Here is a 22,361-nt window from a genome sequence, read left to right as displayed (position 1 = left end):
GGCGAATCTCGCCGCCAACCTGCACCTCGTTCCCACCAACCTGAACTCTCCTCCCGCAGGGCCGCGAGGACAGGGCGACGCTGAGGCTGGGTCCCACGGCCGCGTCGCAGGCCTCGCCGTCCGGGAGGCAGTCGGGCGGCTCCTCCTCCGGGCCGTGCTCCACCATGTACACCAACGCCGCCAACCTGCAGCACACCATCGAGGTATGGAACGCGTGGAGGCGGCCCAAAGACGCGTGCAGAGCTCCAGAGTCGCTAAATGGGACTCGAACCGAACGTGTGACCCCACCAATGGATTCCTCGTTCGGAGAGCAATCCATTGGTGGGGTCACACGTTCGGTTCGAGTCCCACTTAGCGACTCTGGAGCTCTAAACGCGTCCGGGACTTCAGCCGCCTCTTCTGGCCCACTGTGCACTGTTTGAACCTAGCCGCTGACCTCCATGACGGTGCACAGGTGCAGCAGGAGCTGTTCCGCCAGAGCCTCCGGCAGACGACGCCGACGTCCAGCAGCCGGCCGCCGCTGCCGCTACCCTCGCCGTCGTCGGCGAGCAGGCACCGGGGCTTGACGTTCCCGCAGCCTCCAGTGTGCCCGTTCCCGCCGCCGCCGCCGCCCGTCCCCGCCGCGCCCGCGCCCAGCGACGCCAAGATGGAGTGGAAGGTGAAGCGGCGCGCCGACGGGTCGCGGTACATCACCAGGAGGCCCGTCAGGACCAGGGTGATCCGGGAGGCGCTGCGGGACCGCGCCGCCCAGCTCCGCGACGAGCGCGCTGGCTTCTCCACCGAGGACGACACCGCGTCCGAGCTCAAGGTACGGGCCGCGCGGGATCCTCGCGGTTTGAGCTCCAGAGTCGCTCAACTGGACTCGAACCAAGCTCGTGACCCCACCAATGGATTCCACGTTGGGAGAGCAATCCATTGGTGGGGTCACACGTCCTGTTCGGGTCCCATTTAGCGACTCTGGAGCTCAAAACGCGTCCGCGAGTTTGGCCGCCTCCACCGGTCTTCTGGCCCACTGTGCGCCGCCTGACTTGTCGCTCTGCCTGCAGATGGGGCGGTACTGGACCAAGGCGGAGCGCAAGCAGCACGTGCGCCGGAGAAGGCAGCAGCAGGTGACGCTGGACGCGCTGGAGCAGCCCAAGCAGAGCCTGCACGTCGAGGAGGACGGCGCGCGTCGCCAGGGCGCCGCGGCGGACCCCCAGCACGCCCAGCAGCCCGGCCACAAGAAGACGGCGAGGAAGAAGAGCAACCTGAGCAACGTCGACGACTTCAAGACAGTGCAGGAGCTGCTGGCCCAGGGCAGCCGGGCCACAGTCAACGCCAAGATGCTGGGGCTCTTGTCCGTAACGACAGTGTGATAATTGTGTTCTAGCTGACCTCTACCGGTCTCTTAGCGGTCCATGTCATTTAATTTCTCGGATAGATTCAGGGCTGTCCCATGTTCCATTTTTTGTTTTTGTGTAAGACTAAGTTTCATTACCTCTGTATCGTAACATTCCTCCTTTCCAAGTCATGATGTATGTTCAGTTTGTCCATCGTTTGCAAAGCGGTCTTCTGTTTTGAACTTTGGTCTTGATTTGTGAAATTTAATTTCCTAGAGGAATAAGATTATTGTGATTCAAAAAGTCAACTAAGTATGTACTTGATTATGTTTCAGCCTTATGATATATTATTGTAAGAGAGGGAAGGTGTTCTGTTTTAGTGATGAAGTTATTTTGTACAATTTTTGATGGGGTAATGTCCTGCGTAGTATGTAGTTGTGCCAGAAAGTGCTCTATGTCATTAGAAATGTAATTTAAATTACTCTTTGTTTGGTGAAAAATGTTACCACGTTCATTACATGGAAAAGAATAAACCTCGATCAGATAAATAAGTTTGTTATTTTTCACGTATAAAAGTACAAAACATTTAGGCTTTGTTGACCGAGTTTTAGAGCGAAGAGCCGATTCATTGCTGTGTTTGTGGTTTTATTTTGGAAAACTTCAAGGCATCCAGGAGGTGGAGATGGCCCCGGGGAGCAGCGCGGACGGCGGGTCGACGCGGGAGTCGTCGAACTTGATGACGATGTCCTGGACGGCCATGCTCTGCGTGAGGAACGAGTCCAGGGTGGTGCCGGCGGGGAAGGCGCGGTCGAAGGGGTAGCCCATGGCCCGCTTGTCGGGGTAGTAGGTGCTTCCCGGAACGCCGCAGAAGGACCAGCCGTCGTGGCAGATCTCGTCGGCGGAAGCAGGGGCCTGCAAAGGCACAGGTCACAAGTTCAAATACCCATCAACTTTTTTTTTCGGGCTGACTTTTGAACTGTCGCACAGTGGACCAGAAGACCGGTGGAGACCGTCAAATTTCCGGACGTGTTTTTAGCTCCAGGGTCGCTAAATGGAACTCGGAATGAACATTTGACTCCACCAACGGATTGCTCTCCGAACGAGGGATCCGTTGGTGGTCACACGTTCGGTTCGAGTCCCATTTAGCGACTCTGGAGCTCAAAACGCGTCTGGGACTTTGGCCGCCTCCACCGGTCTTCTGGCAAATCCACTGTGGCGCCGCCTCGGCGCTTACCCTGTCCTGGGAGTAGTCGGTGACCATGGCGAACAGCTTGTAGGTGATGCCGGTCTCGTTGCCCCTGGGGATGAGCAGGGTCTGCGGCCAGCCGCAGCGACACTGGTTGACGCGGCGCGCGTTGAAGAGCGTGGACTGCGTCGAGTAGATGGCGTCCTGGTCCAGCGTCACCGGCGTGGCCGTCGACTCGCGGACGATGTTGTTCTCGCCGGGCGCCACTGTGAAAAGGGAACCGACAGTGCAGTCACGGCCCCGAAGACCGCCACCAGTGCAAAGTGTGCCGGCGAGAAGACCGGTGGAGGCCGCTAAAAACCCCGGACGCGTTTTGAGCTCCAGAGTCGCTAAATGGGACTCGAACCGAACGTGTGACCCCACCTATGGATTCCTCGTTCGGAGAGCAATCCATTGGTGGGGTCACACGCTCGGCTCGGGTCCCATTTAGCGACGCTGGAGCTCAAAACACGTCCGGGGTTTTTAGCGGCCTCCACCGGTCTTCTGGCCCACTGTGCAGTGTGTCACCCGCCCGGAGACTTACGGGCTACTTCGAAGCGGTCCATCTCGATGGCGAAGCGCTGCACGAAGGAGAGGTCCAGGTCGTGGCCGTTCTCGTCGGACACCATCAGCAGAAACAACCTCACCAGGCCGCTGCGCTCTTGCAGGTCCGTGTTCGTGACCTGTGGCGTTCCCTCGAGGTTAATGCCTCATCCCTTCCAATTTTTATTTTCTTTTGTTTTTATCAAGGGGAAGTAACTTAGAATTTAAGAGTACAAAGTTGATAATTCCAATTGAATTTTGAATGAATTTCAGTAAAAAGAGGGCCTAATATATCTGAATTTCGGTATAAATTTCACTAGTTTTTGAAGAATTTCTATGAATTTCGACTAAATTTCATTAATTTTGAATAAATTTGGTTAAAATTCAAGATTGTCCATAAACTTTGGTGCACAATTATTTTTTTTAGTTGTTTTCCCTTGATGTTCATGACGGGATGTTGACCACTTTTACCTGGATCTGGTAGGTGAAGCGCTCGTGCTGCAGATGCCTGAAGCGGCCGTAGACCCTGCCGGTGGGGGTGTAGGCCAGCCCCAGGCTCAGGTCCAGGTCGGACTCCTGCCAGAAGGTGTGGAGCTCGTTGACGGTCTTGGTGACGTCGGACGTCACGGACACGCCCGTCACGGTCACGTAGTCCCACGTCAGCTGCGGGGACGAGCGGAGGCGTAAGCAGATGCCGGGGAAACGCTCAGAGGTAAATCAGACGAGCTCCACAGTCGCTTAAATGGGACTCGAACCGAACGTGTGACCCCACCAATGGACTGCACTCCGAACGAGGAATCCATTGGTGGGGTCACACGTCCGGTTCGAGTCCTGTTTAGCGACTCTGGAGCTCGAAACGCGTTCAAGAGTTGTGTCCGCCTCCACCGGTCTTCTGGCGCACTGTGAAACGGGCCCCCCGTACCTCGTTCTTCTCGTAGGGCTGCAGGTACTTGGTCTTGTACTCCTCGTACAGGTCGTCCATGTGCAAGTGCAGGCGGTAGAAGCCGATATCGCGGACCGTCAGCAGCACCGACATGGTGGAAATGGGCTCCTGCGCAACCGATTGAGATTTACAGATTCGTTTCACTTGTCGCTGTGCGTACACTAGAAGTTGCTAGTCGGGGTGGCGACGCCGAGCGAAGCGCCCGCGAAGTGGCGGATAGCCTGCCCGCAACACACCGGCACGCGACGGGCCGGCCGCACGCCGGGCTGAGTCAGCGGGCGGCCAAAGTCCCGGACGCGTTTTGAGCTCCAGAGTCGCTGAATGGGACTGAAACCGAGCGTGTGACCCCACCAATGGATTGCTCTCCGAGCGAGGAATCCATTGGTGGGGTCGCACGTCCGGTTCGAGTCCTGCTTAGCGACGCTGCAGCTCAAACCGCGTCTAGAGGTTTTGCCGACGGCGCCGGTCTTCTGTCTGGCCCACTGTGAGACACCACCTCCTCTCTCTCTCACTCACGAAGTTCTGGCTGAGCGGGTCGTGCGCGTTGCCCATGACGCCGTGCAGCTGGTTGTGGATGGTGCCGTAGAAGTCCAGGTTGGGCGACAGCAGCGCGTTGGCCTCCAGGGCGTTGGCCACCGTGTCGAGGCCCTTGATGCCCACCAGCTCGATCTGGTTGCCCTCGGGCTGCGCGAAGGGTCAGCATTGTCACTCCAGGTTGCGTTAGGTTCAAGTACACTACGTAGGGTGTCCAGAAACTGGGCGCCTTTGACGCCTAACCCACTTTTTAAAGTGCCAAATGTCGCCCAGTTTCTGGGCACCTTTGTCGCCTAGTCTTGGGGTGGACAAACCATTAAGGAACCTGCCTTCACCCATGGCTCAGCAGCGACTAAGGTGCCAAAGGTGCCCAGAATCTGGGCACCTTAGTCGCCCAGGAACTAGACACCTGTGCATGCTCTATCATGGGAGAAGGCCGGTTACTGCATGATTAGTCCACCCCGAGACTGGGCGACAAAGGTGCCCAGAAACTGGGCGACATTTGGCACCCTAAAAAGTGGGGCAGGCGACAAAGGCGCCCAGTTTCTGGGCACCCTACATTTAGAGTGTAGTTTTCGAAAATGTCGAAATACTCACCGTCACGAAGTAGCCTTGATCCAGCACCTGCCGGTAGCGGTCGTGCCACGTGTCAAGTTGGGCGATGGATGTCTCTTGGGGCTGCGGACCAACGAGTGGGTTAAGTTGGTGGTCGTTTTCGGCGACTGCCCAGGGGCAAGACGCACAGTGGGCCAGAAGACCGGTGGAGGCGGCCAAAATTCTCGACGTGTTTTGAGCTCCAAAGTCGCTAAGCACAACTCAAACCGGACGTGTGACCCCACCAATGGATTCCTCGTTCGAAGAGCAATCCGTCGGTGGGGTCACTCGTTCAGTTCGAGTCCCATTTGGTGACTCAGTGGCTCAAAACGCGTCTAGAATTTTGGCCGCGTCCTCCGGTCTCCCGGCGCGCTGCGTGACGGGACTCCCGAGCGCGTGGCTAGCGTGGCCGCTTACCAGCAGAGAGGTGTTGGCCTGGCGCGCGGGGTAGCCTATGCGTTGGTGCAGGTCCAGCATGTGGGGGAAGAAGGCCTCGGCCACGGGCTCCTTGTACTCCAGGGGCAGCAGGCGCGGCGCGCCGTTGGCGAACCTCTCCGCGTTCAGTCTGCAAACCGAAAGGTGAAACACTCAGACGCTACTCCGCGCGTGAGGCTCTCCGCGCGAGGGGTATCGCCGAGTCGCCCCTCGCCACGCCGCACAGTGGAGGCGGCCAAAACTCTCGACGCGTTTTGAGCTCTAGAGTCGCTAAATGGGATTCGAACCGAACGTGCTAGGTTAGGTTCGAAGAGCAATCCGTTGGTGGGGTCACACGTTCGGTTCGAGTCCCATTTAGCGACTCTGGAGCTCAAAACGCGTCTAGAGTTTTGGCCGACTCCGCCGGTCCGCTGTGGGTTGGCCTTACCTGCCGAGCATCTGCCGGTGGAAGTAGACGAAGAGCTCGCCGCGGCGGTCCCGGTCGACGTACTCGTCGTCGTCGTAGCCGGGCGGGTAGTTGATGTGCCAGCGCCAGTGGAACACGTTCAGGTGGGTGTCCTCCAGCCAGTACCAAATCTTGCCCTCGGCGGTGTCCGTCTGCGTCTCGTTCCTCAGGACGGGGATCACCACCTGCAGCAAGAGGGTGGCGTCACTCAGTGGAACCGGAGACCGGCGCCGGCCGCCACGACTCTTGATAGGTTATGAGCTCTAGAGACGCTAAGCAGGACTCGAACCGAGCGTGTGACTCCACCAATGGACTCCTCGTTCGGAGAGCAATCCATTGGTGGGTCACACGTTCGGTTCGAGTCCCATTTAGCGGCTTTGGAGCTCAAAACGCGTCTAGAGTTTCAGCCGCCTCCACCGGCCGTCTGGCACACTGCGCGCCAGCGCGTCAGCTCCGAACAATGGGAACACATTAGGCGAAAAGTCGATGCTGAACGTACCCGCTGGCCGTCGGGGACGATGTACATCTCCTCCTCGACCTTGGAGAACCACTTGTCATCGATGAACATCTCCGGGTGGTACTGCGTGACCTCGGGCATCTGCACGCCCTGCTGCGCCCCGGACTTGCGCACCAGGTTGGCGCGCAGCCCGTCCAGGACGACCTCGGGGTGGTAGCGCAGGCGGGCCCACACGGCACGCGCCAGCAGCTCGCCGTTGGAGGTGGTGTCTGCGACAGGGACCGGGTTCGAGTACAGGCAGGGGCACTATTTTTTTTTCGCGGTAGGGGGCGCTTAGGGTGCGCAGTGGCTCATAAGGAGGCGGCCAAAATTCGGTACGCGCTTTGAGCTCCAGAGTCGCTAAATGGGACTCGAACCGAACGTGTGACCCCACCAATGGATTGCTCTTCGCACGAGGAATCCGTTGATGGGGACACAAGTTCGGTTCTAGTCCCATTTAGCGACTCTGGAGCTCAAAACGCGTCTGGAATTTTGAGCGCCTCCACCGGTATTCCGGTCCACTCCGAGGTGTACGGGGCATTGTTTGGAAAAGGATAGGAGCTCTGAATGAGCTCATGTCCACCATGTGTAGTGCACTTGAGATAGAGTACGTATAGAGCACACTCGTACGGTTGATTGAACCAGGTGTGTTCGGGGCTCAGTCGCGTCGCACTCTAGTCTCAAGTCCACGGAATTGCGCCGCGATAAAATGCGATTCCAAGCCGGACTGAATGATGGAACATTTTCGCGTAGTTTGGCCCGGCCGGCCGGGGGCAGTCGCGTCGGGATGCGATACTCACTGCGGAAAAAGTGCTCGAAGCGGACGGCGATGGTGATGTGGGGCGGCGCGGCGCGCGAGTACTTCTTGTCGCGGTAGGGCAGCGCCACCTCCACGTCGGCGAAGGCCGCCTCGTACTCGGTGAGGTCCACGTAGGGCACCGGGATGAGGCGCACGCCGTTCTGGCGCGCCGTGGCCGCGATGGCGGCGGCCACTTGCTTGTAGCGCTCAGGCTGTGGAGGAATTTTAAATAAAAAAAATTAAGAAATTATTGAAAAAAAATATGGAATTTTGAGAATTTTTTTAAATGAAAATTTTGAAACGATCTTTAAAAAAATATTTTCACTTTTCAAAAAAAACTTAAAACTTTTCAAAAAAAAGATAAAAACTTAAAAAAAAAACGAAATTTAAAACTTTTTAAAAGATTTTAAAAACTGAAGAATATCAGTAAGGTGAAAAAAGGATTGCTTTTACTGGGGTTTGAACCCGCGCCCTCACCAAGTACTGCTCAGGGACATCGTAGGCGACGTCGCGGTTGACTCCGCGGAGCGTGAAGACTGGTTCCGGCGGCCTGTCGAACAAGTACAGCAAGTCGGCCCCGGCCACGTTCACGTTGTCGGCCCCTAGCCTGTGGGGGGCGGCCAACTGGCCCTTGTTGGGGTTCACGACGGCGGGCTTGGGCTTGGTGGCGGCGCACGCCGCCAGGGCCAGGGCCGCGGCCAGGACGACGAGCTGTGCCTTCATGGTGCGCGCCTGGCGAGCTGCTGCAACTGCCCCCTCGAGGAGCGGACGCCGCTTTTATGGGAGCGTCGCGGTGTCGCCCAGCCCTGCAGATTCGCCAGATAATTCACAGGTGCGTCGGTCGCTCCTCGCGAGTCAGGGCATGACTGTTCGATCCGGGCTACTCCCTGTAATCCTGCAGTAAAGGGGCCTCCATGCATGCGCCTTCTAGCGCCACGGCTGCAGCTGCAGCGGAGGGTCGTGCACGCACATCGCGCATGTACGATGGAATGAATACTGTAATGTGTGGTAACGCGAGGGGGTGAACATTCGCGTAATACCCCGTACACAAAAACCGTGTACGCGTATTAAACGTGACCTTAATTCCATTTTTGGGGCAAACGTGCCAAATTTTGGCATTTTAAGGCATTTAAAGGCGTTACACGTGTTATGACCCCGTAATACCGCGTAATACCGAGTAGTCTGTACGCGACTTTTGGCTGATTTTTCTTGCTACCTAAGTTCATTTGGTAATATTTATGAATTTTTAACGACAGTATACGAGTAATCCTCGAAGTAATCTGCGTGTACGAAGTTATATGCGGGTTTGCGACCCCTCGAGGACCAGCCACTGACGCTGCGCCCTCCAACTCAAAGCAATGAATTGGTAAAACTGAAGTGGAGTAGTGTGCGCTTCAAGCTTACAACTACGCTGGAAGACTTTGCTCTCGAAGTCAAGGGGGTATGCACTCGGCGTTATAGTAGGGTCGTAAGGAAGCGTCATAGTACGCGTTTTAGTAGCGTAATAGCTGAAATAATACAACTTTCACCTATTTTTGTGAGCTATATCAAGTTAAGGAAAGAGAAGGTTTTGAGCCAGCGCTGGCGCTGGCGCTGGAAGGTGAGGGGCAGGGAGGGGTATCGCTGCGTCTGGCTTAAGCCAGCTTGAGCGCGACCGCCTCCCTGCCCCTCACCTTCCAGCGCCAGCGCCAGCGCTGGCTCAAAACCTTCTCCTTTCTTAACTTGATATAGCTGTGGTGTTTTGGCGTGTCCCGGAGTGATTTTAGCTAAATAGTATTTATTATTTTGAGACAAAATAGCGCGTGATAGCACAATAGTCCGGTCACCGATTTTGATAGTGCATACCCCCTCGATTTGAATCGAACGGAAATCACAGACTTCACTCTGTACTCGTGTTTTACCTACGGCGTAGTAAAGATCAAAGCCACGTTCTCGAAGCTTCGTTTGCGCAGGGTGACCACAGGATCGGGAAAACCTGGAAAACCGGGAATTAACCGGGAACAAAAAATAGAGCCGGGAAATGCGGGAAATACCAGGGAATTTTTTAAAAGTTAAGCAAAAACCGGGAAAAAGTTCCTATGTAAGTTAAACACTTCTCGCGCCTCAAAAAGCAGTGAAATGAAGAGACTTTGCGCGTGGGCGGTCGTCTTCCGTCGCGGCGGCCCGGTGGACAAGGCGAGCCGTCACTATAGCATTGTTGTGGGTACTCTTGTCTTTACCACAAGCACATGGATGCACTGATTTCTTAATTCTGGGCCATCTGAACCTTTTAAATGCGGATATGACCCGACATGCACCTCCTTCAGGTAAAAAATCAACTGTGGGTCACCTTTTTGAAAAATGTTAATTTAAAATGTTAGTTTGAACAAGTAGCCAAAGTAGCTTCAAAACGTTTAAATATGATCTATTGGCTTTGTTTTGCAGCAAAGCAGCCCAGTCGGTCGTCCTCGTTTACTGAGCAACGGCCGTTTTAAAAGCACGCCGTTTCGGCCTACAATTGATTTTTGCAACCATTTGTGGGTCAGCAATTTTTAAAGCTACCCGTGCGCCAAGCCTTGCACAACTTTTGCCAAGCTTAGGTTGACTTATGGTTCTTCAGTTATTTCACACCTGAATCGGCAAGGGCGTCCCCCTTCATTCCATTATTCGATTTTTTGAAAAATATCTTTTGTTCTTTTTTCTTGCCCTTGAACAGGCCCAATTTTCGTCGAATTTTGAAGGTCTCTCTTTGCTGCCCGATAGGTGGCGTTATGGTCGTAGCTCAATCATCCGCGCTGTTTCAGGTGTCAAAGGAAGGTTGAGGGAACACTGTTAAAAATTGTTGTTTTAAAACAACAACACAATTACCAACCTCGACAACGCTGTTGTTTGTGAACAAGTTTGCTTGTTTTAAAACGACGAATTCGTTGCTAATTATTTTTATGACTTATGCTGTTTCAATACAATATTTTGCTGCGTACAAACAACCCGGACAATCTAAGAAGTGGTTACTGCGGGGAAACCGGGTCTCTATTAGGTCTGTGACCTAATCGGCAATAAAAATTGATGCAAATAAGGCTGTCTACCGGTTTACAAACATCTTGTGGACGAACGACGCAACTCGTTAGTAAACAACGAAAGTCATTTGAAAACAACTTTGATCGCTAAGAAAATTAGCAACATATTTACTGCTAAATTACAACATAATTTTTTACAGTGTGCAGGGTTTAGATAAAGTGTTAATGACCAGTGATGTTCCGTAACTCTGTGGACACGCAAACCAGGGTGACCACAGGATCGTCGAAAAAAAATTCCCGGTTATTTCCCGGTATTTTTCCGGCGATTTTACCAAGTTTTTCCGCGTCTAAGCGACGATTAAGGTAAAAAAATCAATTGTGGGTTACGAATCAATTATGGGCCATTTCGTCGGGCCGCTACAAATCCATGAATGAGCAAATCCATTTCAAATTCGGTATGGGTATTCACTGTAAAAAATTATGTTGTAATTTAGCAGTAAATATGTTGCTAATTTTCTTAGCGATCAAAGTTGTTTTCAAATGACTTTCGTTGTTTACTAACGAGTTGCGTCGTTCGTCCACAAGATGTTTGTAAACCGGTAGACAGCCTTATTTGCATCAATTTTTATTGCCGATTAGGTCACAGACCTAATAGAGACCCGGTTTCCCCGCAGTAACCACTTCTTAGATTGTCCGGGTTGTTTGTACGCAGCAAAATATTGTATTGAAACAGCATAAGTCATAAAAATAATTAGCAACGAATTCGTCGTTTTAAAACAAGCAAACTTGTTCACAAACAACAGCGTTGTCGAGGTTGGTAATTGTGTTGTTGTTTTAAAACAACAATTTTTAACAGTGCATGCGATTAAATTGTTTTTGTCTCTTTCTAAAGTTAAGGCCTTACTGTCTTATGTAAATAGATTGGCCACGCGACGCGCAATCGATACTTTATGGTTATGACCATAATACGACAGCTGGTGTGCAACGTGTCAATTCGGGGATTTTATTTCATACGAACTGAGACTATCATAATTTCAGTCGAAATAACTCACTTTTCTGTCGAATGGAATGTGTTACTTCGTGTGCGAAGATCGTAGTGCAGTCGGCTGGAAGACTGGCGACGACGGTCAAAACTCAAGACGCGTTTTGAGCTCCAGAGTCGCTAAACAGGACTCGAACCGAACGTGTGACCCCACCAATGGATTCCTCGTTCGGAGAGCAATCCATTGGTGGGGTCACACGTTCGGTTCGAGTCCCATTCAGCGACTCTGGAGATCAAAACGCGTCTGGGATTTTGACCGCCTCCACCGACCTTTTGACCTCAATGGGGTCAGCATTTTGAACCCAGTCAATACGGGCCTGCCTGTTCCGTGATCACACAAAAGAGTCTCGCTATTTTGTGGCGAAGCATTTCAAACTGACTAAAGTCGGAGGTAAGCTGGATCTGGCCAAAACTTGGCCAAAAAAAAAATGCCATGTTTTGGCAGCAAAGTGTTTCCGTTTAATTGTCAGCAGTGAACAAATGGGAAGCGGATTGAGGATGAGTTGGGTGCGAGGGGGTAACCACTCGCGTAATACCCTGTACACAAAAACCGTGTATTACGCGTAATACACGTGGTCGTAATACCATTTCTGCGTCTAATGAGCCAAATTTTTGCATTTTAAGGCCGTAATACACGTGTAATACCTCCGTAATACAGCGTAATACCGAGTAGTCTGTACACGATTTCTTGAAGTGTTTACCCCCTCGGTTGGGTGCCAGTTGAGAACACTGCAATACCAGTGGTAAGTTGCCACGAATTTGGCAAGCCGTTTTGAATGCCAAAAATTGGCAAGCTTTGCCCAGAAATTCTCCCCAGCTTGCCAAAATTTGGCAAGCTTATCAAGAGTGCCGACCAAAGCTTGCCAAATTTTGGCAGTCAAAACGGCTTGCCAAATTTGTGGCAAGCAAACTTGCCACCAGCTTTGCAGTGAAACGACTACTCATGAAGCACGTCGCACGAGGAGCTAGCGACCAAAACAGACTCGAAGTGACAGTCACGGGCAGGCAGTTGCCCATGCGATGACTTCAAGTGTTATCTTCGGGCGAATTAAGCCGATGAGATTGCAAACAGAATCACTTTGTCAGAGAAAATACTTTAATCGCACCCAGCAAGCGCCATTCATAGTTTGGTATACATACATATACGTCTTACGAGACGTCCGTGGATCAAAAAAAACTTACAGGGTAGTTGAATAAAAATAAAATAGAGTACCATATTGAGCTTACTAGGCGTAAAAGAGACACATTCATTCACGTCTTGTGAGACGTCCGTGGATCAAAGAACTGACAGAGTAGTTCAAATTCCAAATGAGGTATGAGAATTGAGCTAAAAAATTGAGTAAAATTGACTAAGATCCATCCGAAGTCGTCATAACTTGGACAAGAGCGGGCTGGCGTTGACGGCGAGCAGGGGGACGGCCAGGAGGGGTAGCAGGCGCTGCGTGCTGTAGGCCCTGCGGAAGAAGGAGAGTGCATTAGTGGTCGTCGTTGTCTCTCGCTCCACAGTATGCCAGAGGACCGGAGGAGGCGGTCAAAATACCGGACGCGTTTTGAGCTCCAGCGTCGCTAAATGGGACACGAACCGAACGTGTGACACCCACCAATGGATTGCTCTCCGAACGAGGAATCCATTGGTGGGGTCACACGTTCGGTTCGAGTCCTGCTTAGCAACTCTGGAGCGCTGAACACGTCTAGAGTTTTGGCCGCCGGCGCCGGTCTTCCAGCCCACTATGCGCTCAAGGGGTGGCCCACCCTAAAATTGTGAGATTTGTTAAAATGTGCTTGAATGTGGAAGTTTCCTGGCTCTCTCGTTCTACGGACACGCCAGAACGGACTTCGGAAGTGGCAGATGAACGCCAAAGTCACTCCGAGGAGCGCTAATTTTACGGCGAGGAAACTACTCCGAGATAAGAGTACTCCACGTAGTGTTTGACAAGGCCGGTCGCGACGTCACCGTCGTTGTGATTCCGCCGATTGGCCGCGAGACGCCGCGAAACGCCGCGAGAGCGCGGGGACTTACATCCCAGCGTCAAGTGGCCCACCGCCCAGAACACATAAAGGGCCCGCGCCGCCACAGTGGGCCAGCAGACCGGCGAACGCGGCCAAAACTCTAGACGCGTTTTGAGCTCCAGAGTCGCTAAATGGGGCTCGAACCGAACGTGTGACCCCACCAATGGACGAGGAATCCATTGTTGGGGTCACACGTTCGGTTCGAGTCCGGTTTAGCGACTCTGGAGCTCAAAACGCGTCTTGAGTCTTGGCCGCCTCCACCGGTCTTCTGGCCCACTGTGCAACGCCAGTGCTCAAACCGAAAGCGTTCATTACCTGAGAATTCGCGAGCGAGTCTTGCCAGCGGCGTTGGCATCGCGGCTTGCGGCGGCGGCGTCTTCGTGGAGCAGGAAGGTCTTGGTGCCCTCGAGGACCACGGCCAGGTACTGGCCCCAGTCCATGACGGCCACCTCGGCGAAGGGGAACGCCAGGCGGTCGGCGTCGGACATCCTGGACCACAGCGCGCGCACGTTGTCCGTCTGGAAGGCGAACTCGCGCGTCGTGAAGAACTCCAACGAGCGCATCCTGGCGCACTGCTTCCAGACCAGGTCGGCCAGCCTGCACACCGAACCAACGTCAAGCCAGAGTAACCGCGTCGTGGCTCATAGCGTACCACAGTGGGCCAGAAGACTGGTGGCGGCGGTTATAACCCTGGACACGTTTCGAGCTCCAGAGTCGCTAAATGGGACTCTAGCGGAACGTGTGACCTCACCAATGGATTCCTAGTTCGGAGAGCAATCCATTGGTGGGGTCACACGTTCGGTTCGAGTCCCATTTAGCGACTCTGGAGCTCAAAACGCGTCGAGAGTTTTGGCCGCCTCCACCGGTCTTCTGGCCCACTGTGCGCACCTTGGCGACTTCCTGGCGGCCGCCATGGCCACGGCGTCCACGGCGTACGCCCGGACCAGCTGCCCGGCGAGGGTGCGGAGGTGGTGCGCCGCGCGGCTGGTCGTGAAGGAGGCCGTGGGCGTGCCCAGTGTGCTGGCGTAGGGCCGCCGCCGCACGCCCTGCACCCACAAGTCCGTCGAGTCGCCCCACGTCACGGGGTTGCTGGCCCCCGACACGCAGTTGTACACCGCCACGCCTACACACAAACAAAATCAAGTCGCAGTGGGCCAGAAGACCGGTGGAGGCGGCCAACACTCTAGACTCGTTTCGAGCTCCAGGAGTCGCTCGAACCGATTGTGTGACCCCCACCAATGGATCGCTCGCCGAACGAGGAATCCATTGGTGGGGTCACACGTTTGGTTCGAGTGCTGTTTAGCGACTCTGGAGGTCAAAACGCGTTTAGAGCTTTGGTCGACAAACACCGGTCTTCTGGTCAACTGTGCGTTCCTTCCCGACGCCTACACTGAGAGGAAAAGCAACACGTCTTCTGCGAAAAAATGCCTTAGCACTTCAAGGTTTCACGGAACAACGGTTCCTGGTTTTCTGGCAATCGCCAATGCCGAGGGGGTATGCGCTCTCTGAACCTGTGTACCGACTATTACGCTATTACGCTCTATTACGCCACAAATTAATCGGAATTTAGCTAAAAACGGCCTAAAACACACCAAAATTGATAAAATTTTGACAATTTCGGCTATTACGCGACTGTTACGCGTATTATTACGCAAGCTATTACAGATAGAGTGAACCGACTATTACGCGAGTGCATACCCCCTCGGCCAATGCCTTCACCATTGGCTTCCTGGGAAAACCAGGTTCCGTTTTTACCTTGTTCCTTTTCCTTACCCGCTCTGCGTGCGTCGGCGAGGTCGGCGTGCGCGTGGACGTCCCAGGCGGCGGCCACCATCAAGTCGATGCACACGTCCACGGGCACGAAGTCCGCCACCACGTCGGCGCGCCCGAACACGCAGCTCAGGGTGCCCTTGCCGATGGACACCCAGGGCCCCACCGGGCCGTTCCAGTTGTCCACCCAGCCGGGCACCGGCTCGCGCCACGACGGCGACACTGGCGCACAGAAAGTCCGCGGTTCAAACACCGGAGAAGGCCACTTATTTATTCCTCAGGACGCACAGTGAGCCAGAAGGCCGGTGGAGGCGGCCAAAACTCCAGACGCGTTTTGAGTTCCAGAGTCGCTGAATAGGTCTCAAACCGTACGTATGACCCCAAATGACCCCACCAATGGATTCCTCGTTCGGAGAGCAATCCATTGGTGAGGTCACACGTTCGGTTCGAGTCCTGTTCAGCGACTCTAGAGCTCAAAACGCGTCTGGAGTTTTGCCCGCCTCCACCGGCCTTCTGGCCCACTGTGCGACGCTCGCATTACTACCGATCGAGGGCCGCACGATGACGACGGGCAGCTCTTTGCCCTCCTCCAGGATCACGGCCTCGGCGACGGCCTTGGTGAAGGTGTACGTGTTGGGGTAGGCGCCGATCAACCTAGCCAACAGGCAGCAGCATCGTGTTAAGAGGCACGTGTGAGCGCACAGTGGGTACGAAGACCGGTGGAGGTGGCCTATCAGACGCGAGTCCCAGAGTCGCTAAGGAGGACTTGAACCGAACGTGTGACCCCACCAATGGATTCCTCGTTCGGAGAGCAATCCATTGGTGGGGTCACACATTCGGCTCGAGTCCCATGTAGCGACGCTGAAGCTCAAAACGCGTCTGGGATTTTGAACGCCTCAACCGGTCTTCTAGCCCACTGTGGAGCGTATTTGTGAGCCCTACTTGAGGCGGCTTGACGTCAACAAGGCACACTTGAGTTTCTAGAACCCTGCTTCACTGCAGCCGAGCCACGCCATGCCCACCTTGCCGTGTCACTCTCCACTGCGGCGTCATCCCTGGCGGCCAGCTCGGCCCGCAGCGTGGCAGCGGACATCGGTGACGGGTACACCAGCTCCTGAACCATCCTTCGGGTGCAGGCACAGAACGCCGTGGACACGTGCAGCAGGGCCTGCTCAGGTTCCAAGTTCAACTCCACTGCCCGACGCAGCGCACAGTGGGCCAGAAGACCGGTGGAGGCGGACACAACCCTAGACGCGTTTTGAGCTCCAGAGTCGCTAAACCTTGAGAGGAAAAGGGGAGGAGTGCACGCTGCCGCTGCCCGTGGGCCGAGGTCTGTCGCTTCCAGAGCTTCCGCCGACCGCCGCCAGGAGAGGACACTTGGCGCTAGGGTCGCGCCGAGCCGGTTCCTGTGGGCTCGCGCCAAACCACATTTTGGTGCATGCAACTATGTGAAAACTAAACGCGTGAGACCCAAACAGAGTATTGCCGTGGGTTCTTCAGAGCTTTAAGTGGTGGAAGATTTCACAAATAAGTAGAATCTTTTCAAATACAACGCAAAATAAATGAAAACTGTCAGTGAGGTAGCCGCCAAGAGCGCCCTCCGTGGCCAACGGCGAATGGTGGAAGCTCTGGAAGCGACAGACATCGGCCCACGGCTCCGAACGGCAGTTTACGGCAAATTATTTATATTTAGGATTTTTTCTCTCAAAATTTAAGTTGATCTTCCACTAGTTCAAGTATTTCTGTATTTAAAAAAAATTGCCCGTGACCCTTTTGAAATCAGCCGTAGCCTAGCGAACCTGCACCAATTAGGTCTGCATTTTCGACCTACTTCTCCTCCCCTGTTCCTCCAAGGCTAAACAGGCCTCGAACCGCACGTGTGACGCCACCAATGGATTCCTCGTTCGGAGAGCAATCCATTGGTGGGGTCACGATCGGTTCGAGTCCCATTTAGCGACTCAGGAGCTCAAAACGCGTCTGGAGTTTTGGCCGCGCCCACCGGGCTTCTGGCCCACTGTGCAGTGCTGCCTGCGCCACTCACCACGAGCCCGGCCATGTCGCGGCACAGGTCCAGCACGGCCTGGGTGCCGGCCACGTTCACGTCGGCGGCCTTCCGGAGGTGCTCGTTGAAGCGCACCGTGGCCGCGGCGTGGAACACGACGGACACGGTGTTGGCGAGGTGCGCGCGGTCCGCCGGCGACAGTCCCAGCCGCGGCAGGCTCACGTCGCCGCGCACGGCCTTCACCTTCGCCAGCACGCCGGGGTCGCGGCGCCGCACCGCGTCGAACAGCTGTGTCAAAATTCCGTTTCTCATTGTGGGCGCCTCCAGACGGAAGGGCGATCCACAGTGGGCCAGGAGACCGGTGGAGGCGGTCAAAAACCCGGACGCGTTTTGAGCTCCAGGGTCGCTAAATGGGAGTCGAACCGATCGTGTGACCCCACCAATGGATTCCTCGTTCGGAGAGCAATCCATTGGTGGGGTCACACGTTCGGGTCGAGTCCTGTTTAGCGACTCTGGAGCTCACAACGCGTCTAGAGTTTTGGCCGCCTCCACTGTGCGATCTGCCCGCACTCGGCCCGCACTCACCGGCATGGCCAGCATGTCCCGGAGCCGGGCGTCCACGTCGCGGTCCTTCTTGGGCCGCAGCAGGACGACGACGCCGCCGAGGTCGGGGCACGACCGCAGCAGCTTCTCCACCAACACCTTCCCCATGAAGCCGGACGCGCCCGTCACCAGCACGCGGCGGCCGGCGTAGAAGCGGACGACCTCGCTGGCCTCCTCGCCGCTAGCCTCGCCCGAGGGGCACTGATGAAGGCCCTGCAGGCCGCGGGCTGCTTGCAGTGGCATGGCACTGCGGGGCACGCCAAGTGTAATACACAACAACAGCAACAACAACGAAAAGCAATAACAAATAACTATAAACAACCATGTGCATAACAGCAACAACAACAACAACAACAACCGTGCGCACAGTGGGCCAGAAGACCAGCGCGGCGGCCAAAACTCTGTACGCGTTTTGAGCTCCAGAGTCGCTAAGCAGGACTCGAACTGAACGAGCGACCCCGCCAATGGATTGCTCTCCGAACGAGGAATACATTGGTGGGGTCACACGTTCAGTTCTCGTCCCATTGAGTGACTGGAGCTCAAACCGCGTCCAGAATTTTGGCTGCTTCCACCGGTCCTCTGGCCCACTGTGGTGTGCGTGTTCCGAAGTGACTTACCCTGTGCTGTGCGTTGACCAGCGTAGAGAAGGGCGTGTTGGAGCTGCGGCCGGTCCACGGTGGTGGTGCCTGCTTGTTCTGCTGGCGGTGCTTGGCGGTGCCGGGGTGCTGGAGATGGTCCGGAGACGGTCTGGAGACTGACGGCCGGGCCGGGCCAAACCGGGCGAAGGGTCGCAAGGTCGCGCGGAGACTGGCCACTGCTGCGACGATCGGCATCGAGTCGAGTGCGAGAGAGCGCGCGCTACAGCCCGATTGGCTGCTGCCTCCGAGAGTCGCTGTCGTCGCTCTGTCTCTCTCACGCCCATACGGCACGCCCCATGAGTGCGAGAGAGCGCAGCCCGATTAGCTGCGGCTGCATACTGATTCCATCCCAGAGTCGTTTTCGTCGCTCTGTCTCTCTCACACCTATTCGGCACGCCCCACGAGTGCGAGAGAGACAGAGCGACGAAAGCGACTCTCGGAATCAGTCTGCTGCAGCTCCGTTCCGCACAGTGTAGCGCCCTCGTCGCCCTCGTCTTCCTGTCGGCGCGCTCACTCGCTCCGCATCGTTCGAGGCTTCGCTTCGCAGCGCTTCGCAGCGCCAGTGGGATCGGAAGTCAAGTCCAGCCTGGTCCAGCCGGCACCCAAGTTTCGCAGTCAACTCCGGTCCCGTAAGTAGCGCCATCTTGTGTGTAAATGCTTGCCGACGGCTTGCCTGAAGCCGAGGAACCTAGCGCTACACTTGTCGACCACGCACAGTGGGCCAGAAGACCGGTGGAGGCGGCCAAAACTCTAGACGCGTCTTGAGCTCCAGAGTCGCCAAACAAGACTCGAACCGAACGTGTGACCCCACCAATAAATTCTTCGTTCGGAGAGCAATTCATTTGTGGGGTCACACGTTCGGTTCGAGTCCCGTTTAGCGACTCTGGAGATCGAAACGCGTCTAGAGTGTTGGTCGCCTCCGCCGGTCTTCTGACCCACATGTTGTCCCGTCAGTCCTGACAGCTTGTCCGCCTCTGTTGCTGTCAGTCAACAACAACAACAACAACAACAACATGCATGTAGAACTGCTGACGAAGTGCCGGTGATCACCAAATTCTTAATTTACACCACCCTTTTCTAAAATGTCAGACCGCCCTTTTCTACAATTTCAGACCGCCGCAATAGGGTACTTTCGTAGAATCCTGAACCGGAAGCAAGCAGACCAGCAGACGCCAAATTGGCCGGAAACTAACCTCTCTTCGGATCCAAAACTATAGCCGAGCTGTACAAATATTGCTCGCGAAACACATATGCACTGCAAACAAGTATCAAACGACTGTTTATGTTCAAGTGTGGCCGATACCTTTGACGAACGTCTCTTTCCCATGTCAAGTTTGGATCTACTTCCGCCAACATGGCGTCTGTGTGCTTCCGGTTCAGGGATCTACGAAAGTACCCTATAGTCGGATATTTCAGAACCACTTGCTGCTAATTAACTTCACCCTATTTTTCTATGAAAGTTCAGAATTTTTTTAACGGTGTGGTGCGACTAGGACCTGAGGCACAAAATGGACTAGAGCACGACTCCCGGTGTTTGTTTCGTGCATTGTGTTTTGATTGAATCGTTTGTGTCTTCCAGTGTGATGCCTGTGGCCAAGATGGTGGCGCCGCGGGAAGGGGCGGACAGCAGGGACGCCGCGCAGGGCCCAGCGGGTGGAGCCGCCGTGGCAGCCGCCCCCGCGAAGCGCACCGCCGTGGCAGCCGCCCCCACGAGCGCCGCAGCCGCCCCCGCGAAGCGACCCGCCGTGGCAGCCGCCCCCACGAGCGCCGCAGCCGCCCCCGCGAAGCGACCCGCCGTGGCAGCCGCCCCCACGAGCGCCGCAGCCGCCCCCGCGAAGCGACCCGCCGCCGTCCCAGCCGCGCGGGGCCTAGCGGGTGCAGCCGCCCCTGCGAAGCGAGCCAACGCCCCAGCCACCGCAGCCGCCCCCGCGAAGCGAGCCAACGTCTCCACCGCGCAGGGTCCAGCGGGTGCAGCCGCCAAGCCAGCCGCCCCCGCGAAGCGAGCCACCGTCCCCGCCCTCGCCAGGCCGCAGAGGATCACGGCAACAACCAACCCCGTCGGGCCACCCAGGCGGCCCGTGGCCTGTCGCTCAGCCTCCACGACGGCCTCCACCGCGGCAAGGGCGGCCACGTCGGTGACCTCCACGGCGACGGCTGTGAAGGCAGGGAAGGCACGGACCTCCAAACCAGGCGCAACGCGGGCCTCGGCCTCGGTGGCCGCAGCCGTCCTCCCTGCGCCGACTTGTCCTGCAGAGCCGCGGGAAGGGGCCCTGGCGTCGGCCTCGCCCGACCAGCCCTCTGCGTCGGCCTCGTCGGACCAGCCCTCGACGTCGGCCTCGCCCGACCAGCCCTCTGCGTCGGCCTCGTCCGACCAGCCCTCGACGTCGGCCTCGCCCGACCAGCCCTCGACGTCGGCCTCGCCCGACCAGCCCTCGACGTCGGCCTCGTCGGACCAGCCCTCGACGTCGGCCTCGTCCGACCAGCCCTCGACGTCGGCCTCGCCCGACCAGCCCTCGACGTCGGCCTCGCCCGACCAGCCCTCTGCGTCGGCCTCGTCAGACCAGCCCTCTGCGTCGGCCTCGTCCGACCAGCCCTCGACGTCAGACCAGCCCTCGACGTCGGCCTCGTCAGACCAGCCCTCGACGTCGGCCTCGCCCGACCAGCCCTCGACGTCAGACCAGCCCTCGACGTCGGCCTCGTCCGACCAGCCCTCTGCGTCGGCCTCGTCAGACCAGCCCTCGACGTCGGCCTCGCCCGACCAGCCCTCTGCGTCGGCCTCGTCGGACCAGCCCTCTGCGTCGGCCTCGTCAGACCAGCCCTCTGCGTCGGCCTCGTCAGACCAGCCCTCTGCGTCGGCCTCGTCAGACCAGCCCTCTGCGTCGGCCTCGTCCGACCAGCCCTCTGCGTCGGCCTCGTCGGACCAGCCCTCTGCGTCGGCCTCGTCAGACCAGCCCTCTGCGTCGGCCTCGTCCGACCAGCCCTCGACGTCGGCGGCAGGGTGGGCCGCGGACCACGGTTTGTCGGGGAAGTCGGCTGCCCTGTTCGCGCTGTGGGTCGGCCCCGCCCCCAAGTGGCGCCGCATGCCCGTGGACGGCACCAACGGCACGCTCTTGGAGCTCGAGGTGGAGCAGGTGGAAGGGGCGCTGAAGCAGGGTGACTTCCGCACCAACTTTCTGGGACGGAGCGACAAGGACGTGGACCACTTCGTGCGCACTGGACAGTGGCCAGACCCTCCAATCCAACGAGCACTGCAAGTAGTGCCGTTCAAGTCTGTTGATCACTACATTATGGTGTTACAACAAAGTGCCTTGTCGCAACTTTTATGGGAAGCTAAAAGCTTTTTGCTTGACAGTGGAAGGCATATCAATTCGAGGCTTCACCAAGCGCTGGCTGCCTTAGAATTTGAGTGGCGGGGTACGATTGCGGGGAGGCGTGTCAGCAAGGAGCCGTCCTGGCTCAGTACATTCAATAAGTTACCTGATTTTATGAGAGAAGTGAAGTATAATATAGCATAGTAAACCAATTTGGAAATTTTTATCTCTTTTAGTTAAATGTGTTTCTTTGTCGCTCGACTGTAAGTTTTTTAAGGAATGTTAAGTTTTCTGTCTTACGAACCGTGTTTTGCCTTTATTGCACCACTAAGTCACCCTCAGTACATTCAATAAGTTACCTGATTTTATGAGAGAAGTGAAGTATATTATAGCATAGTAAACCAATTTGGAAATTTTTATCTCTTTTAGTTAAATGTGTTTCTTTGTCGCTGGACTGTAAGTTTTTTAAGGAATGTTAAGTTTTAGGTATTAAATGAATTTTATTCTGTCTTACGAACCGTGTTTTGCCTTTATTGCACCACTAAGTCACCGTCGCCAACATGTCTGCGTGGACAATTTTCCCCTTTCGACTCCACGCGCGAACGGATGGAATGCCCGTGTCTCTGAGAGTTCAAGAGTGGCGCCAAGAGGCCTGC

General features: G+C 55.8%; 4 protein-coding genes across 6 annotated transcripts in view; 2 read left to right on the top strand and 2 right to left on the bottom strand.

The window, feature by feature from the left end:
* The window catches only part of LOC117645231 (PDZ domain-containing RING finger protein 4), a 72,626-nt gene extending 70,759 nt beyond the window's left edge, over nt 1-1,867 (top strand). Inside the window, exons 9-11 of the mRNA XM_034385277.1 lie at nt 60-203; nt 455-808; nt 1,047-1,867. Coding sequence (XP_034241168.1) covers nt 60-203; nt 455-808; nt 1,047-1,355 — 807 coding nt within the window. The 3' untranslated portion in view covers nt 1,356-1,867. The remainder of the gene's footprint in view (nt 1-59; nt 204-454; nt 809-1,046) is intronic.
* Nucleotides 1,868-1,947: 80 nt separating this feature from the next.
* LOC117645230 (phenoloxidase 2-like) lies at nt 1,948-8,071 on the bottom strand. Its single transcript, XM_034385276.1, has 12 exons — nt 7,811-8,071; nt 7,335-7,545; nt 6,538-6,764; nt 6,021-6,223; nt 5,576-5,723; nt 5,162-5,242; nt 4,547-4,714; nt 4,010-4,138; nt 3,559-3,750; nt 3,089-3,227; nt 2,554-2,771; nt 1,948-2,231 (listed from the first exon to the last, which is right to left on the bottom strand). The coding sequence occupies exons 1-12, from the start codon at nt 8,054-8,056 to the stop codon at nt 1,980-1,982; spliced, it is 2,214 nt and encodes a 737-aa protein (XP_034241167.1). The 5' UTR covers nt 8,057-8,071; the 3' UTR covers nt 1,948-1,979.
* A 4,374-nt stretch (nt 8,072-12,445) lies between these two features.
* Nucleotides 12,446-19,009, bottom strand: LOC117645165 (putative fatty acyl-CoA reductase CG5065). Of its 3 annotated transcripts, none has more exons than XM_034385150.1 (10): nt 18,909-19,009; nt 18,374-18,573; nt 17,739-18,003; nt 17,193-17,441; nt 16,174-16,319; nt 15,696-15,805; nt 15,155-15,373; nt 14,270-14,504; nt 13,697-13,978; nt 12,446-12,825 (listed from the first exon to the last, which is right to left on the bottom strand). In XM_034385150.1, the coding sequence occupies exons 3-10, from the start codon at nt 17,997-17,999 to the stop codon at nt 12,741-12,743; spliced, it is 1,587 nt and encodes a 528-aa protein (XP_034241041.1). In that variant the 5' UTR covers nt 18,000-18,003; nt 18,374-18,573; nt 18,909-19,009; the 3' UTR covers nt 12,446-12,740. The 3 variants fall into 3 exon arrangements, with proteins under 3 accessions (XP_034241041.1, XP_034241040.1, XP_034241039.1); XM_034385149.1 differs by having other exon boundaries at nt 18,374-18,570; nt 18,864-18,994; XM_034385148.1 differs by lacking the exon at nt 18,909-19,009 and having other exon boundaries at nt 18,374-18,692.
* A 1,274-nt stretch (nt 19,010-20,283) lies between these two features.
* LOC117644408 (serine-rich adhesin for platelets-like) lies at nt 20,284-22,222 on the top strand (the record flags this gene model as incomplete). The annotated part of the gene is made up of 2 exons (XM_034383843.1): nt 20,284-21,857; nt 22,051-22,222. Coding segments are annotated over 2 exons (1,626 nt in total), but the record flags the coding sequence as incomplete, so codon positions are not given.
* Between the last annotated feature and the right edge of the window lie 139 nt (nt 22,223-22,361).

This window comes from Thrips palmi, unplaced genomic scaffold (genome assembly GCF_012932325.1).
Source record: "Thrips palmi isolate BJ-2018 unplaced genomic scaffold, TpBJ-2018v1 HiC_scaffold_18, whole genome shotgun sequence".
NCBI lineage: Eukaryota > Metazoa > Arthropoda > Insecta > Thysanoptera > Thripidae > Thrips > Thrips palmi.
Note: the sequence above shows the minus strand (reverse complement) of the source record. Positions and strands in the feature narration are given on the sequence as shown.

Bases quoted from the DNA above. Each gene is read 5' to 3' on its own strand.
- LOC117645165 (XM_034385148.1), bottom strand. From the start codon at position 18,678: ATGGGCGTGAGAGAGACAGAGCGACGACAGCGACTCTCGGAGGCAGCA. The intron at 15,806-16,173 runs GTGGGCATGGCG...CCTGTTGGCTAG, and splicing joins GTGGAGAGTGACACGGCAAG to GTTGATCGGCGCCTACCCCA. The intron at 12,826-13,696 runs GTAATGAACGCT...CTTCTTCCGCAG, and splicing joins ACTCGCTCGCGAATTCTCAG to GGCCTACAGCACGCAGCGCC.
- LOC117645230 (XM_034385276.1), bottom strand. From the start codon at position 8,056: ATGAAGGCACAGCTCGTCGTCCTGGCCGCGGCCCTGGCCCTGGCGGCG. The intron at 3,751-4,009 runs GTACGGGGGGCC...TCGTCCCCGCAG, and splicing joins AGCCCTACGAGAAGAACGAG to CTGACGTGGGACTACGTGAC. The intron at 2,232-2,553 runs GTAAGCGCCGAG...GTGCCTTTGCAG, and splicing joins CCGACTACTCCCAGGACAGG to GCCCCTGCTTCCGCCGACGA.